At 39.8% G+C, this 18,849-nt stretch overlaps 1 protein-coding gene across 1 annotated transcript in view; it reads right to left on the reverse strand.

The window, feature by feature from the left end:
- scara5 (scavenger receptor class A, member 5 (putative)) overlaps positions 1-18,849 on the reverse strand; it is a 67,647-nt gene that overhangs the window by 45,726 nt on the left and 3,072 nt on the right. Inside the window, exon 2 of the mRNA XM_058756581.1 lies at positions 15,111-15,235. Coding sequence (XP_058612564.1) covers positions 15,111-15,225 — 115 coding nt within the window. The 5' untranslated portion in view covers positions 15,226-15,235. The remainder of the gene's footprint in view (positions 1-15,110; positions 15,236-18,849) is intronic.

Below are 18,849 nucleotides of genomic sequence, written 5' to 3' on the forward strand. Positions count from 1 at the left end.
AGAGAGAGAGAGAGACCCTGTGACTTGTCACCCCTGCAACTCTTTAAAATACAACACACAGGGCAAACCGAAATGTTCTGAAGTGTGCTTACATTTCTAGGGTTATATGGTTTCCGCGAAAACGCAGACAGGATGGTGGAGTCCATTCATATAAATGGAATTTACTTTATAGCGCGGAATGCCACGGAATTCGTCAAGTTTTGGATGAATAAAAGAATGTCTGTCACTTAATTCAAATCACGATATGAACTAGTGTATATGAATATTAAAACGCAAAAAGATGGTTTAAATATGAATCCTGCATGTTCCGTTAGCCTCAGTATGTATGAATGGCGGACACACGGTTTTGTTTACTACTCAAATACTGAAGCACACGTGAACTCACGGTGATTTTCGGACTCTGCATCTCACTACATGAACACATGAACTTACAGGCTGTGAGAGTCACTTCATGAGAATTTTACCGTTTCATTTGAGAAAACCAGCATCATATCATACTGTATACACACAGAAACTTCACGGCAACCTGTCAAAATAAAAGTGCAGTTTAACATGCAACAGAAATATATTACTCTTGTATTACTTTTGTACAGTATAATGTACATCTTTATATATTCCATTTACTGACAAATTTAAATAAAACAATTAAATGATAAAAATAATTATTACAACCACATTAACGACTTAATTGTAGAAAAAAATACCATTATTATTAAAACTTTTTTAAAAGTATATTCACACAGTTATTCTACCATGTATTAATTGCAACAGTAAACCTCTTTTGTTTGCCAAAAAAAATAAAAGGGTTTCATTTTGATTTGATTAAAAATAAATAAATGTTTCATACCTTCAGTCCATTATCAGAAAAAATAAAACAAAATAATTTCTGGAAGAAACAAAAGAAAAAAAATTGTAGGGTCCTATTGTTCAAAATGTTGAAATTAAGAGTTTTGGACTTATTTTTTCACTGAAATAAATGTTTTTGTTATTACACAGAGAGTAAAGTACCGAAAAAAGGTACCGTTGGGTACCGGTACCATGAACGGTACCCAAAGCTAGTGAACAGCCAGCTTCTTTGGCAATGAATGTTTGTGGCTTACCCTCCTTGTGAAGGGTGTCAATGATTGTCTTCTGGACAACTGTCAGATCAGCAGTCTTCCCCATGATTGTGTAACCTAGTGAACCAAGCTGAGAGACCATTTTGAAGGCTGAGGAAACCTTTGCAGGTGTTTTGAGATGATTAGCTGATTGGTACGTCACCATATTCTAATTTGTTGAGATAGTGAACTGGTGAGTTTTTGTTAAATGTGAGCCAAAATCATCACAATTAAAAGAACCAAAGACTTAAACTACTTCAGTCTGTATGCATTGAATTTATTTAATACACGAGTTTCACAATTTGAGTTGAATTACTGAAATAAATGAACTTTTTCACGACATTCTAATTTATTGAGATGCACCTGTATGTAATATTAATTAAATAGTACTCATAAATGGCTGCTGATATAGTATTCTCAAGTGAAATGAGTAGAGACATGGATCCGGAAATAGCAAGAGGATTCTCCCCAAGCCGTCAAACTGACGTCACCAGAGTGAGAATGCCATTCCAGAGCGGGAACAAATTTTAATTGTTTGAATAAAGATTTTGGTAACACTTTAGAATAGGGAACACTTATTCTACGACTACGACTTTTCCCTCAATAAAATCCTAATTTGCTGCTTATTAATAACAGTGTTGGGCACGTTACTTTAGTTATTGTTACTAGTTACTTCTCACAAATAGTAACTGAGTTAGTAACTGAGTTACATCATTATAAAAGTAACTAATTACCAGGGAAAGTAACTATTGCGCTACTTTTAAAAAATTGTTCAAATGTCAAATAACTTTGGATGCAATATTAAATATGTTAAATTAATGAAATGGACACTAAAAAGAATAAATTATTATTATAAAACATTGTACATTAATCTACACTATTTATCTTCTGACACTTAGTATCAGTCAGTCAAGCATTATAATATAATATTATGATAATTTAATATTATATGATGATAGAACTTTAGTAATTAGAATAACAAATTATGAATGCATATTTGTCATCAATATAAAAGCACTAAGGATTAATGAGCTGCTGGGTTCATGAATATTAATTACGTTGTCTGCGTTCGCTCGAATTGATTTGCTGAAATCAAAACAGGGACGATAATAGGTGAGCGCCAGCCAATGAGATTGTCGTTTGTGCATTAGTTCCGCCCACTAACAGAGAAACTGGCAGTTCTTAAAAGCTCAAGAATTCCAAAGGAACTCCGTTATTTTGACAGGAAAATACAACAAAGAATATCGTTTACATGTAGCGCGTCAATTCTGCATGTTATGAAAGACTCTCTTGCTCTGTATCTTTCTATGCGTGCGTGTATGTGAGAGAAAGTGACGGTGAGTCGTGCGCCTTCACACTGTTTATGGTACGTCAAATACAGCTACACTTCGTATCCATTCAGATGAACTGAAAAATTTGATTCTAATAATATAATATAGTAACGCCACATTTTATTGTCAGTAACGGTAACGGCGTTGTAACAGGGGAAACAGTAATTCGTTTGATTACTCGTTACTGAAAAAAATAACGCAGTTAGTAATGCCGTTTATTTATAACACCGTTATTCCCATCACTGATTAATAGTTAGTAAAGTAGTTGTTAAGTTTAGGTGTTGGGTAGGATTAGGGATGTAGAATAACGTCATGTAGAATAAGGCATTAATATGTGCTTAATTAGTACTAATAAATGGCTAATATTCTAGTAATATTCATGCTAATAAGCAACTAGTTAAGAAACCCTAAAATAAAGTGTTACCAAGATTTTTTTTTTTTTTTTCAGTGTATTGACATGCACGGTTTAATTGTTCACCAGAAGACTAGTAATGTTAGGGGTGTGCAGCGGAGCCATTATTTGTATCTGTATCTGTGACGATCTCAAAATTATTTGTATTTTTATCTGTATTCAGATAGATCCGGAAGTGGGCGTGGCTTAAACCGGAAGTTCGTCAAATTACATGAAAATACCATTTTAAATGCAAATCTGTTCGATTCGTAGTTTTCATTTAACAAATATGCCTTGTATAACTAAAGAAAGTATTCTTTTTTATTAAAATTATAACTTTGTAAATATCTTCTATTTAAAACTTTATCAAAAAAGAAAAATAACTTTATTCTTCTTATTTTCCAGTGTATTTTCAAATGTTTCATGTTCAAAAATTAAATTTGAAAACATATGAAAAATTATTTAAAAATCATGTAGCTGAATAAATTCATGTGGCTGACTTGCAGCAGCTGCGAAACGCAGGAGTGAAGGAGCTTGGCGCAAGTGCAGTCTCTGCTCCGCCATGTTGCCAGATCTAGTTATTATAAGCATTGCTGGACTTGTTTTAATACTTAATGTAACAGTGTTAATAAAGTAATTAGGGCATTAATAAAGAGGGAACTAACCAGAAATAAATCACTGGAACTAGCACAATCCCAAAACAAACATGATAAAAGCAGCCGTTTGTTTGCATTTTATGTTGTTGTTGTAACTTTTTTTTTTTTTTTTTTTATTAAAAATGATAAAAATCATAGTATTACTGACTAAAATCAGTATTTGAGCAAGTACATAACCAGCCAGTGTTCAAAACTATTGCCTTACTTTAGCCTAATTCACGGTTAGCTTAAGATAATGCTTTCTAAATGGAGTGGTACTGGTAGGAATTTGCGGAAAATTCGAGCATGCCACTGCGTCATTACATCACGCAAAACTTGGAATTGATAAATATGGAAGTGAGCAGTGGCTACGATGAAATTTCAAGTCTGGTCTCAGCTCATGTATGCAATTGCATTTTGTTCATTTTAGGTTATTTCCCTGACCATCAACCGAAGCTCATTAGTCGATCGTTAACCAGATTAGAATGTCTTTTGTTTTTGTTTTATATAGGGCTTTAGCCAGGCCTGGCGCCAGGGCACCTCAGTCGGAGGGGCATTTAAATTTCTAGGGGGGGACAAATTACTTTGAGTGGGGGGGGAATGGGGTCTCAGACAGCAACATAGTTTTGGCCCAGATCCAGCCCACATCTGGCCCATGTGAAATCCATGCGGGCCAGATGTGGGCCGGATCTGGGCCGACACTGCTTGCTGTCTGGGGTGTAATGCAATCTGTGATCGCGTGCAGTTGCTGACGCTTGGGAAAGCGTGCAATGGCTTTCGTATGCACACTATTTTTTCCTATTTCACTTTCGAACACGTTCAGGAAGGAGGGGAGAGGATGGAAAGTGGGGGGGCACAGTGACTCGGGGGGACACGGCCCACGAATGCTTTCTGATGAGGCAATGCCCCCTTTTGATTCCATGCCCCCTTTTGATTATTTTGATGGTCCCTTTATCACATGCTATTGACTATAAGTAATGTTGCACCTAAATTTCTACTGACTCTTATTAGAGTGTTAGTAGTGTATTATTTGACTGGTAGGGTTAGGGTTAGATTAAGTTGAAACGTTCTTGCAAAGTTACTTATAGTCAGTAGAATATCTGTTGGGAGACCAACACAATAAGGAGTTAGTAGATATGAAGCAGACAGTCTACTAATACACTTATGAGAGTTTGTTGACATGTAGTTGCAACATTACTTAGTGTCAACAGAATGTTCAAAAGGGACCATCAAAATAAAGTGTTACCGAAAAACTTAATCTCCTGCCTTAACACGTTAATCGTGGCAGCATTAGTAATATTATCTATAAACATGCTGTTGTATTTAATAACTTCAAATAAATATGAATACCTACAGCATCGTTAAGCTACTGTCACAATCTCTAGCTGGAGTGCCCATGAGCTCTGCTAGAGGGCACCCCATCCTGTACCCTTTACCACTTACCCCAGACTCCATTTCCCATAATCCTTTGCCTGGACCCATCATCAATTGCAATCACCTGTCTCTTATCACCTCATCAGTCTCCGACTATAAGAATGGCATACACACCATCACCCCCTCCCCCCTCCCTCCCCCCTTCCTGTCAATTCTGATCTGTCCTGTCACAATAAAGGCAAAAAATGCCAAAAAAATTAATATATAAATGCAGCAAAATAGGATTTTTGTAAGATAAGCTGGTTAATAGTATGACATCAAGTCGGTCAGCTTACAATCTGTAGCATGAACAGGAAACCAACACAAAAATAACAATTAATATTCTAAAATTTAAATTTCAAGGCATTTTGTTATTTAAGCCTACACAAAAGGAGCTACTGAGAGGAATACTACATTTTTTAAAGATGTGACAACAATACAAGATATGATGATACAATACAACGACTGTCTGCAGTCATTACTGTTTTCCTGTTTTTTACTTTACAGTAATTCTTTTTTTTTTTTTTTTTTTTTTTAATACAACAGTTTACTAGCAGCCATATATTTAGTAAATGTACAGTTAATATATAATTTGTATTTATGGTATATTTTGCCCAGTATCCTAAAAGGTTTTTATGGATGAAAATGCTAATAATTGTAGACAATCTCTAGAATCTCGTCACTTAAACCATGGCAGTCCAGAATGCATTATGACATTTTAAGTAGTTAAACATTATTTCAAGTTTCACACAGCTCATACTTTTGTCACAAATCTGGTTGATGGCCTTCCGTCCGACTGCCACAAGAGGTCGCCTCTCCATCATATTGACTCTCACACCACACATCACACTGGACTGCATTTCCCATCATCGATTGCACTGATCAAACAGCTGTCACCAATCACACTCTGACCTGAAAGCTATTACACCCACTATATAAAACACACTAGAGGTCTTCACGGGTCCAAAAATTCATACCCGAACCCGAAGAGACCCGTAAATGTGCTGCACCGAACCGACCCGGACCCGCATTTTATTTGTAAGTGGGACCCGAACCCGTGCAGACCCGAGAAATGCCTTAAATGTACTACCCGGACCCGACGTGGACCCGACCATTATTCGAAAGTTGGACCCGAACCCGGCGGGGAAGAGACAGACCCGACTGCACCCGATCGGCACATATTGCACAGCAAACTGCTATTAAGTCAATAACAAGTTGCGAGAAAAAAATAAATGAAAAATTCCCTTACTACTGTTAGTAGCCTTCTCCCTGACTGCGATGCATCCTCCTAGTCAATAAATTTCCATCCATGTTGGCTATTCGTTCCTCTCTATTGCCGACTGAAAGAGCCTTCTTAATCCACTGATTATTGCTTCAAAAGTCTACATGCTGTCATGGTCAGTGACGGATGACTAATGCAACTTCGCAGTTTTTTGTTTTTTTTCTCCATCTCGAGTCAACTTCGACTGTTGCATTTCCGCAACAATAACGCTACTTTTTGTTGGTTGTAATAAAGACTCGGAGCAATTCTTTTTTAGCAAAAAACGTGCAGAACAAGAAGTGCGTTACACTATTCTGCGTGCGTGTTCAATAACAGGTGCGTCTCTTCTTCAGTTTTGTTTTTCAGCTTTTTTTTTTTCCAAATCACTCATGAAGGAATCCATGATCACCGTCCGCGTGCAGTACATTAACTCCGCCCGCGCTCTGCTTCTGGTGGCTGAGGTAACGCGTGTTGTTTTTTTCACCTCATTTCCCGCTCACAATTTTCTCATCCTAATTTTACAAACTGCAAGTTACAAAACACATGCATGCTGACTGACAGATCACTGGCGGGTGCGGTGTTCTCCGATCGACTCGGGTATTACACACAATGTTAAACAGACCCGGGACCCGAAGAAATAGATTGTGACCCGACCCGGACCCGGCTGACCATTTAAAATATAGACCCGAACCCGTACGGGTCCCGGGTCCTCCGTGAAGACCTCTAAAACACACTCAAATCCTGATCTAGTTTCCGAGTATTGTCTAGCATTTATCGCTCTTCCAGCGAGAGCTACTCTACGGAGCCCTTCCGTGTTGTCTTAGTCTAGTTTATCTAGTTTATAGCCTGCCTTGGATTAACCCTTGTCTTGCCATTCGGACTCTGTTTGTACCTCGCCTGGACTATTGCTCATGGTATTGGACTACCCCTCTTCTCAAGCCCTCTGGATATTGTTTGCCGATCATTGACCCACACTTTCCTTAGGATTTACTCTTGGTTTTGCGTGTTATACCTGTTTGCCACTGTTTGAACCATGCCTGTTATGACCACGTCTCTGTCTAATAAAAGCCTGCAAATGGATCCACACGTCTCACGTCTCATTTACAACTTTACCCGGGTCAAGAATTAATCCTGGTACTCATATGCTGATGTTTAACCTTAGTTAATGCTCTTAAAAACCATAATTGCATAACCCAGTGTGTGTGGTTTAAATAATGGATTCTTCTCGATATTTATATTTACATTTAATCATTTAGCAGACGTTTTCATCTAAAGCGACTTACAAATGAGGACAATAGAAGTAATCAAACCAACAAAAGAGCAACAATATGTAAGTGCTGTGACAAGTAGCAGCATTTCAAATAGCAACATTTCTGAATGAATGAAACATGAAGCCAATAAATATATGATTACAACACAGTGTACGACATAGTGTGTTCATATGATGTATTGTGTGATTTTCATGGGACTTTGGGGATTAAGGATATGATATAATAATAAAATATAATTTTATAATACTTAGTACTGCAAAATTAGCATGTTAATGCATGCGATTAATTTTTCCAGTTTAATGGCGTTAAAAATGTTATCGCAGGGGCAGAGCTAGGGTTGGCCACCCCTTCACAACTGCTGCTTCTGTCTCTTTTTTCGTGACAATGTTGTTTATTTAGATAACATAACATAACATCTTTACGACCACATCAAACAAGACACTTTTCAGACCGGCACTCCACTTCACCTCAGCACCAGGCACGAGTCAAACAAGTGCAGAAACGGTACAGGTGACGAGGAGCTTCAGTAGAACATCAGTGAACTGCGGTCTGATGAGATGTTGTCAGGCCATCTGTCAGTAAAAACAATCTTCCTGTCCTGTCAGCCGTTATACTGTGCTCGTAGTGCGTGTTCTTCAAATGCACACACAAATAAAGAGGCGTGCGCTGTACTTTATATCATTTCATATTAATGCACAAAAGAAACAACAAGCATGCAATGTTGAAGTTATGTCGTCAGTTTAGTCATGAAGTTACCAAAAAGGTGGTTAAAGCTGCCTTAAAACTGTGCATGCAAGTGTTTGTTATATATAAGTCAGATTTCAGAATATGTCTCTAAAATGCAGTGGTTTTCAGAACTGTCCGGAGCACCCAGCACTCTGTCCCTCATCTAACACACCCGATTCAACTTGTCAGCTCTTTAGTAGAGACTTTAAGACCTTAAGTGGGTCAGAATAGGTAAAGAGTGAGGAAATGCGATACGTGTCAGATCTGCGTCACGTTCAGCAGAGGCAGCTCTTAAAATAATAGCAACCAAAAAAAATAAATAAATAATAACCCAGCTGCTGTGATGTCTGTTAATCAAAGAACAAAAGAAAAAGCTAGAAATGTTATTGGTTTTCTCTTTTAAGGATTCTTGTATTTTTAATTTAGAAGTTAGTGTTTGATAATTTGATTCAATTTCTGTATATTTCCTACTTGCTGAAGGGTACAGGTAGCTAAATATGGGTTTGAAGACCCAAGATGGCGGCGCGATCAGACGCGGCGGCTGCTCCAGGTCCCAAAGACGGTGCTTTTTTGTCTTTTAATGTCGTCTGTTCGTCTCCAAATAGTGTAAATTTACCGCTAGTTCATAAGGAAATCACTCCTAAACTCAAATATGTTCGCCAGAGACTTTTGGGATATCGGCAACGCATACAAAGACCAACTCTCGCCGGCGGCTACTGAGAAGCTACGAGGCCTCTGTTTACTGCTGAAGCCGGACCTCGAGACCGCGGCCTCGCCTACTGTCGCTACCCGCACAAGGCGGCGTCAAGCGGTGTGAGAGAGGACGGAAGCGCCGGTAAGCGCGGAGGTATACGAGCTAGGCTGAGGGAAAACCCCACAAGACCGGCTCTTCCAACACTCATGCTCTCAAACGTTCGCTCTCTGGAAAACAAACTGGACTTAATTCAACTCAGTCGATCTACACAGCATGAGACAAGGGATTGTTGTGTGTTTGTTTTCACTGAAACATGGCTGAACGACAACATCCCGGACTCTGCCATTCAGCTGCACGGACTAACTTGCTACCGCAGCGGACAGAGATTCATCACTGTCTGGTAAGACTCGCGCGGTGGCTTGTGTGTGTCGTCAACAAAGAATGGTGTAACAATGCTGAGGTAGTGACAAAACACTGTTCATCGCTGGTGGAGTTTATGTTTGTGAAGTGTCGACCGTTCTATCTGCCGCGGGAGTTCACGGCCATTGTTATTGTCGCGGTATACATCCCACCGTGCGCAAACGCAAAGGACGCGCTTCGCGAGCTGTACAGCACCATCAGCGAACAACAAACAAATAACCCCGACGGCTTTTTCATCATAGCCGGTGACTTCAACCACGCAAACCTAAAGACAGTTTTGCCAAAGTTCTACCAACATGTGAACTTTGCAACAAGGGGAAATAACACACTGGACTTTGTTTACACAACAGTTAAGAGCGCATACAAAGCTGAACCCCGCCCCCACCTCGGGTACTCAGACCACATCTCTGTTATGCTAATCCCAGCATACAGACCACTTCTGAAACTGGCCAAACCGGTTCACAAACAGATCAAGGTATGGCCAGACAATGCCACCTCAGCACTGCAGGACTGCTTCCAGGACACAGACTGGAACATGTTTAAAGAGGCGGCCACCTACAACAACCACACAGACCTGCAGGAGTACACTGAAACTGTGACTGCTTACATCCAAAAGTGCACTGATGATGTGACAGTCACCAAGACCATCACCACACGCGCCAACCAGAAGCCATGGATGACAGCAGAGGTTCGTGGGCTGCTAAAGACCAGAGATGAAGCATTCAGATCAGGAGATAAAGCAGCCCTCAAAACAGCAAGAGCCAATCTGTCCCGCAGCATCAAAAATGCAAAACGGTCATATGCTCAAAAAATCAACAATCACTTCACAGACAGCAGTGACACACGGAGCCTGTGGCAAGCTATTCAGACCATCACAGACTACAAGCCCCCGCCACAGGCCTGTGATGACGACACATCCCTCCCAGATACACTCAACCACTTTTACTCACGGTTTGAAATGCTGAATGACACACCTGCACAAAACTGCCCACACCTCCCAACGACCAGGCGCTCTGTCTGTCTCCAGCCGGCGTAAGGAAGTCCCTATCTAGGATCAACCCACGCAAGGCTGCGGGTCCCGACAACATACCTGGCCGTGTACTGAAAGACTGCGCTGCACAGCTGACAGATGTCCTAACAGATATCTTCAACACCTCGCTGAGCCAGGCAGTCGTCCCCACATGTCTCAAATCCACAACAATCATACCGGTACCAAAGAAATCACCTGTGTCCTGTCTAAATGACTACCGTCCCATAGCACTGACTCCAATCATAATGAAGTGCTTTGAGAGGTTAGTCATGCACAACATCAAAACCAGCCTCCCCAACACACTCGATCCGCTCCAGTTTGCATACCGTCCGAACCGCTCTACGGACGATGCAATTTCCTCCACTCTCCACCTGGCTCTTACCCACCTAGAAAATAAAGACTCCTACGTTAGAATGCTGTTCATTGACTTCAGCTCAGCATTCAACACAATAATCCCACAACAGCTCATAAATAAACTCAACCTGCTGGGCCTTAACAATTCCCTCTGCAATTGGATCCTGGGCTTTCTAACCGGAAGACCTCAGTCAGTCCGTGTCGGCCACAACACCTCGAGCACTACCACACTGAACACAGGTGCCCCACAAGGCTGTGTGCTCAGCCCACTGCTCTTCACGCTGCTGACCCACGACTGCACTGCCAAGTCCAGCTCCAACCACATCATCAAGTTCGCTGATGACACAACAGTGGTAGGCCTCATCAGCAACAACGATGAAACGCACTACAGAGAGGAAGTGGCACAGCTGGCTGAATGGTGTGGCACTAACAACCTGTCCCTCAATGTGAGTAAGACAAAGGAGGTTGTGATGGACTTCAGGAGAAACTCCGTGATCACCCCCACTGACCATCGACAGCTCGCCTGTGGAGAGAGTCAGCAGCACTAAATTCCTGGGGGTGCACATCACAGAGGATCTCACCTGGACCACCAACACCATGTCACTCTCCAAGAAGGCACAACAGCGCCTACACTTCCTCCGCCGGCTGAAAAGAGCAAGTCTCCTCCACCCATCCTCACCACTTTCTACAGGGGCACCATTGAGAGTGTGCTGACCAGCTGCATCACTGTCTGGTACGTGAACTGTACTGCAGCAGACCGCAAGACCCTACAACGGACAGTGAACACCGCTGCAAGGATCATCGGTGCCCCTCTCCTCCATCCTGGATATTTTCCTCACACGATGCTCCAGCAAAGCCAATAGTATCGTGAAGGACTCCACACACCCCTCCCACAGTCTCTTCCAGCTCCTACCATCAGGAAGACGGTACCGGAGCATCAGAGCCCGCTCTGCCAGACTGCTCAACAGCTTTTTCCCCCAGGCTGTGAGAGCCCTGAACTCTAATCACCCCGCCTCTCTGAACCCCCATACAAACCCCTACCTCCTGTAACATGTAACGTGCAATTCAAGTGTGCTACACACAGGTGAGTGGGCCTGTACAAACCACCTGTAGTAGCACACTCTCCTCCTCTATGCACTAGTCACTTTTCACACACACTGCTGTGTGTACACAAATCCCACAAAAGAACTCCGTAATATATGTATGTTTACATGCTCATGCACTACAAATCATCCTGCACTGTTCCCCAGCCAGCTGCTTGAACTCAATGTTTCTCCTTGCACATGTACAGTACTTATCTGAAGCATTCGTATAGTTTGTATAGTTTGTATTTTTTAGTTTGTATAGGTACTTTTTTATAGATAGTATATTTATATTTATAGTCAAAATCTATCAGTAGGATAGTTGTGTATAGGTTTATATTGTCTTACTCCATTGTTGTATGCCTGTATTTATGTAGCACCGTGGTCCTGTGAGGCACGACATTTCGTTCCACTGTATGCCCCCGCATGTAGCGGAATGACAATAAAGCTCAACTTGAACTTGAACTTGACTTGACTTGAAATATGACATTTATTAAAACTGGTTCATGTGAAGATTGATTTAAAATCACTTAAATTAGAAGCTGTTATTTTTTAAAGTCGTTTTTTTTAATCGTTTGACAGCACTAATAACAATTATATAAACCCAGAATGCAGGGCTTCTGAGACTGTGCAAAGCTTTTGATATGAGGTACATTCTTTTCAATTTCTGATTGGACATTCTGATCAAGCATCCTGCCGTAACATTCCAACATTGCATCATTTCACATTTGACATGTTTAACACCACAAGGCGGAGTTAACAGTGAAAGGCGGTGCTAAACAGAGTTCTGTAACACAGAGTAAAAAGTGGTGCTAACTCTCTTTTGGTATTATAGTGAAACATTTGTTTACCCAGGGCTAAAAGCGGGTTTGGAACGACAATAACCCGGAGTAAAGGCAAGTGTGAAAAACTCTTCTCTTCTCATGAAGAATGTTAATGTTATTGTCCAAGCATGGTAACTGTGGTGTAATGTATGTGATACAGAGGGTGCACAATGCTTGTCCTATCTGGTTCTGTTCAGAGGTAAAGTATTTGAGTAAATGTAATTACTGTACCTGAGTATATTTTCGGATACTTTGTAGTTTTACTGAGTATCAAAGATTTTAGCAACTTTTACTCTCTACTTCACTACATTTTTGAATGAGTTTCTGTACTCTTTTTTTTTTTTATATGAGTGTTGTTGGGGAAGTCGTGGCCTAATGGTTAGAGAGTCAGACTCATAAACCTGGCGTGAATTGTAGGTGGGGGGAGTGAATGTACAATGCTCTCTTCCACCTTCAATACCACGACTGAGGTGCCCTTGAGCAAGTAAATGGCTGCCCACTGCTCTGGTTGTGTGTTCACGGTGTGTGTGTGTTCTCTGCTGTGTGTGTGTTCTCTGCTGTGTGTGTGCACTTAGGATGGGTTAAATGCAGAGCACAAATTCTGAGTACGGGTAACCATACTTGGCTGTATGTCACGTCACTTTCAGTTACACATTACATTTTGCATGGCACCTAGCTTTTTCTGCAGCAGTTTATTTCTGCTACAAAAGACGTGATACTCCCTGCTACAGGGCACCGAAAGTACTAGATCTTATGAGTTTTACACTTACTCACCCAAACTTGACTTTCATCAATGCAGATTCTTTAATAAAACCCACCCCCCATCACTTTCTTACTTTTCCAGAAAGATTTAATGGTCTTTTTCAAATCCTTAAAATTCATGCGTCATAGAAAATACCTTAAACTATGTCATCTTTTGAAGGTATTTTTTTGATGATTACATCCCTTGTGTTGTATTTTATTTCTGTATGTATATATGTATTTATTTCAAATGTATTCTTTCTTAATTTTCTAATTGTTTATTTTGTTTATCTATGTTTTTTGTTATGCTGCTATTTGGACTTCTTGAATTGTATTAAGATTTTTCTTCCTGTTGTTTACTTGGTATTTTGTATGTTCTTTCAAGCAATCAAAAAAAAAAAAAATGTCAACAAGGCTACTTTAGGTGAATGCAAGCTCCTTAGCAAGTAGTTGTGAATCACAGGTGCTTTATACATGAGATGAGGACATGACTGCAGAGACAATGAGGCAGTGACCAGCACATCCAGTTCAAGAAGGCTTTGGACTTTTTAATTTTACATAACATTATTTTATCTATCTGTTATACTGAAGAGAACTTTTTGAAGGACATTGTTGTTGTTGTTGTTTTGCAATTTTGAGGTGCTCAGTTTTATTTTGGTTTTAGAAAATAAACATGATTGCTTTTCTGACAAATCGAATATTTCTTGTTTTTGTTACATGTTCTCGGTGCCGTGTCTTGGACTTTAATGTCACTTCCTTTGGTGTTTGTAGTCTGTTTGTCCGTTGGTCCTTGATTAGTTTCCCCAGGTGTGTCTAGTTATCTTGTTAAACTCATTAGCCCCCTGTGTATATATAGCCATAGTGTTTCTTCAGTTCATTGTGAGTTGTTGAATGTAATGGTTGTCTGTTTGCTCATCATTATGTTCTTTGTTCCCTGTGATTTTTGGTTTATTGTTTGTTCTAGTGTTTCCATTAGATACCTGCACATAGATCCTTGCCTCTGCCTGTTTTCTCCAGCTTCTCCACAATGTTACAGATTTTCACTGGCATGTCTCTTTGACTAGTGCTTCTTTGAGCCTATTTTTATTATTAGTAAAATACTTAAGTACTGTTAAAACCAGATATTCTAAGACTTTTACTCAAGTTATTTTGGAATTGGTGACTTGTAAGGTGTAGTATTTTTCACTGTAAGCTATCTGTACTTTTACTCAAGTGTGGTTTTCAGGTTTTCAACAAGATTTTCAGCATATTTTTTTTTTCTTCTTTGGCATTCTCAAATGACCTGCTGTCTAACATTTTACATAGATAGATGAACAGTAATAAGCATCAGCAGGAGGAAGAGGGAGACAGAAAGTCCTGTCTGACAACTGGGAACTGACAACTGCATTGACAAAATGGAGATGAAGTATTGTTTTTCCAAGAGTTAAACAATGATCCAGGAAAGTCTAGTACCAGGACAGACAAGACTGCCAAGGAGCTTTTGTGTGAGAGAGAGCTGAGATGAAGCAATAGAATAGTAAGAGACCCAAAATTCCTCAGACGGGAGGTCATTGATTACCCTGAGCCATGCAGTCTAAGTGCCTGATTATAAGAGTTTATTTTCTTCTAAGTGAGACTGCAGCTGTGGGGCAATGACATTTTCTAAAACTCTGGTGAGAAATAATAAAATAACACAATAAAGAAAATAGAAATAGTAAATATTGCAGGGTTGGATTGAGGTTAATTAAGACTTTGAGTGACAGCAACAATTTTGAGATAATATGAAAGAAAGAGCTGTCTTGGTCAGATAGGAAATGAGCTCTGTGATAGATCTTGAGATGATGTGCTATAAGATCCTTACCTTCTTCACACAGGTTGAGTTTCGAGAGATTCATCCCATCATAGCCCTCCTCATAGAATGAGCTGTTATCTCGGTCTTCATTGGTGGTGGTCAGATACATTGCCTTGTTCTCCATTCACAACCCACTGGCAAAATGGCAAACAAAAGGTACAAAAAGTAGCTGATTAATTCAAAGACAAAGCAAGCTGTGACCAAGAGTTGTATTACACTGAACAAAATTATAAACACAACATTTTGTTTTGCCCCATTTTCATGAGCTGAACTCAAAGATCTAAGACTTTTCTATATACATAAAAGGCCTATTTCTCTAAAATATCGTTCACAAATCTGTCTAAATCTGTGTTAGTGAGCACTTCTCTTTTGCCGAGATAATCCATCCACCTCACAGGTGTGGCATATCAAGATGCTGATTAGACAGCATGATTATTGCACAGGTGCCTTAGGCTGGCCACAATAAAAGGCCACTCTAAAATGTGCAGTTTTATCACACAGCACAATGCCACAGATGTTGCAAGTATTGAGGGAGAGTGCAATTGGCATGCTGACTGCAGGAATGACCACCAGAGCTGTTGCCCGTGAATTGAATGTTCATTTCTCTACCATAAGCTGTCTCCAAAGGCGTTTCAGAGAATTTGGCAGTACATCCAACCGGCCTCACAACTGCATACCACGTGTAACCACACCAGCCCAGGACCTCCACATCCAGCATCTTCACCTCCAAGATCGTCTGAGACCAGCCACCCGGACAGCTGCTGCAACAATCGGTTTGCATAACCAAAGAATTTCTGCACAAACTGTCAGAAACCGTCTCAGGGAAGCTCATCTGCATGCTTTTCGTCCTCATCGGGGTCTCGACCTAACTGCAGTTCGTCATCGTAACCGACTTGAGTGGGCAAATGCTCACATTCGATGGCATCTGGCACTTTGGAGAGGTGTTCTCTTCATGGATGAATCCCGGTTTTCACTGTACAGAGCAGATGGCAGACAGCGTGTATGGTGTCGTGTGGGTGAGCGGTTTGCTGATGTCAACGTTATGGATCGAGTGGCCCATGGTGGCGGTGGGGTTATGGTATGGGCAGGCGTATGTTATGGACAACGAACACAGGTGTATTTTATTGATGGCATTTTGAATGCACAGAGATACCGTGACGAGATCCTGAGGCCCATTGTTGTGCCATTCATCCACGGCCATCACCTCATGTTGCAGCATGATAATGCACGGCCCCATGTTGCGAGGATCTGTACACAATTCCTGGAAGCTGAAAACATCCCAGTTCTTGCATGGCCAGCATACTCACCGGACATGTCTCCCATTGAGCGTGTTTGGGATGCTCTGGATCGGCGTATAAGACAGATTATTCCAGTTCCTGCCAATATCCAGCAACTTCGCACAGCCATTGAAGAGGAGTGGACCAACATACCACAGGCCACAATCAACAACCTGATCAACTCTATGTGAAGGAGATGTGTTGCACTGCGTGAGGCAAATGGTGGTCACACCAGATACTGACTGGTTTTCGGACCCCCCCGGACCCCCCAATACAGTAAAACTGCACATTTTAGAGTGGCCTTTTATTGTGGCCAGCCTAAGGCAGACCTGTGCAATAATCATGCTGTCTAATCAGCATCTTGATATGCCACACCTGTGAGGTGGATGGATTATCTCAGCAAAGGAGAAGTGCTCACTAACACAGATTTAGACAGATTTGTGAAGAATATTTGAGAAAAATAGGCCTTTTGTGTACACAGAAAAAGTCTTAGATCTTTGAGTTCAGCTCATGAAAAATGGGGGCAAAAACAAAAGTGTTGCGTTTATAATTTTGTTCAGTGTAGTTAGATTTATACAATTACTTCTACATTATTTAGTTAGATTTATACAGTTTTAACATATAATTTGGTCATATTTACACTTCAAGAGTACTGTTTGACTTTCTCATAAATAACAATACCCCACAATGTAAATGGAAACAATTGCAAAGAGTTCATCAACTTACACTACCAGTCAAAAGTTTGGACACACCTTCTTATACGATATAATAGTCAACAAAAACATGGTAAATAACCCAGAATATGTTTTCTTCAAAGTATCCACCTTTTGCTTTAATGACAGCTTTGCACATTTGTGGCATTTTCTCAGTCAGCCTCATGAGGTACACATCCAGGAACTGTCTGCTCACCCTCTCTATGTCTAACAAAGACACGGCAGTTAGAACTAAAATCTCATCTCAAATGATCTAATGTATATTCCTTGTGTTCCTTGGCCCAAGAGTGTAGCTTGTTGTTCTTTCGAAGTAATGGTTTCTTTGCCGCAATTGGGCCCTGAAGTCCTGACTCACACAGTCTCCCCTGAACAGTGGATGTTGAAATATGTCTATCTCTTGAACTCCCACAAGAATTTATGTGTGCTGTAATCTGAGGTGCTGTCAACAGGTGGTTTCTGAGGCTGGGAATTCTAATAAACTTATCCTCTGCAACAGAGTTAGCTCTTGGTCACCCTTTCCTGGGACGCTCCTCATGAGAGCCAGTTTCATCCTAGCGTTTGATGGTTTTGGCAACTGAACTTGGGGATAAATTCAATGTTCCTGAGATTTTTTTTGGATTGACTGACCTTCGTGTCTTACAGTAATTATGGGCTGTCTTCTTTCTTAACTGAGTGTTTCTTGCCATTATATGAATTTGTACAGTAGTTGTAGTAGCACTAATAGGGTACAATGCTGAAATTAATAAAAAAATAAAGAAAAAACGCTAAAGAAGAAGGTGCATCCAAACATGATCAAATTTGATCCATATCCCCAGCTAAAATTCTATATACTATATAATGATAATTAAAGATTTGTAAATTATAATAATAATAATAATAATAATAATAATAATTATTATTATTATTATTATTACCACAGTGTAAAAGCACATCGGGATGAACACATTTCTAATTACTAACCCAGGGCTGAATATTTAAGTATCATAAAAATTGATTGTTTATTTGCATTACCAGTGTACCTACAGAGGCAGCAACCAATAAGTTCAAGGATTCTCTTGGATGTTTAACACAGCATTTTAGCACTGTGAAATGTATAATAATGAAATACACTGAAGGGGTAATTAAAACTTTTAAAGAAAACAATTATGAGTGCAGTCTCCATCTCATATAAGTGTACACCATTCAGATGACTCTTCACAATAAAACTATTTATTTTTAAATGTGTAAAACATTTTGTAATTAGCATCAAACTACAGAATACACCTTTATTCTACTTTAGTGTTTTAAAAGGTATTGTTTATAAGGCAGTATGATAGGCCAATAATCTTATTTTTTACAAACCCATCTGATCACCCAAAATTTCAAAAATAATAACCAATATTATTAAATATGGATATTAGTAAGTGATAATTATTTTCTAAATTGTCATTAAACATTGATTAATCATTGAAGAACAAGCAGACCTATTATTTGCGTTCTTCTGTAATGTACTATTATTCACTGTGATTGTTGTATAAAAATACTAATAATTGTCATAAAACTGCAAAGTCAGACTACATGTGTGAGGTATGATAATTAATGACATTTAAACTAATAACAGACATGAACCCACATGACATTATCCAACGTGATAAAAAGAAATCAAACAGGCAGCTAACAAAAATAGAAGCTAATAAAACAAATGTGATATTACAAAAAAATAAAATAAAATAATAATAATAATAATAATAATAATAATAATCTAGTTTATACCTGTCC

The sequence above is a fragment of the Onychostoma macrolepis genome, chromosome 20, assembly GCF_012432095.1.
Source record: "Onychostoma macrolepis isolate SWU-2019 chromosome 20, ASM1243209v1, whole genome shotgun sequence".
In the NCBI taxonomy this organism is placed as follows: Eukaryota; Metazoa; Chordata; class Actinopteri; order Cypriniformes; family Cyprinidae; genus Onychostoma; species Onychostoma macrolepis.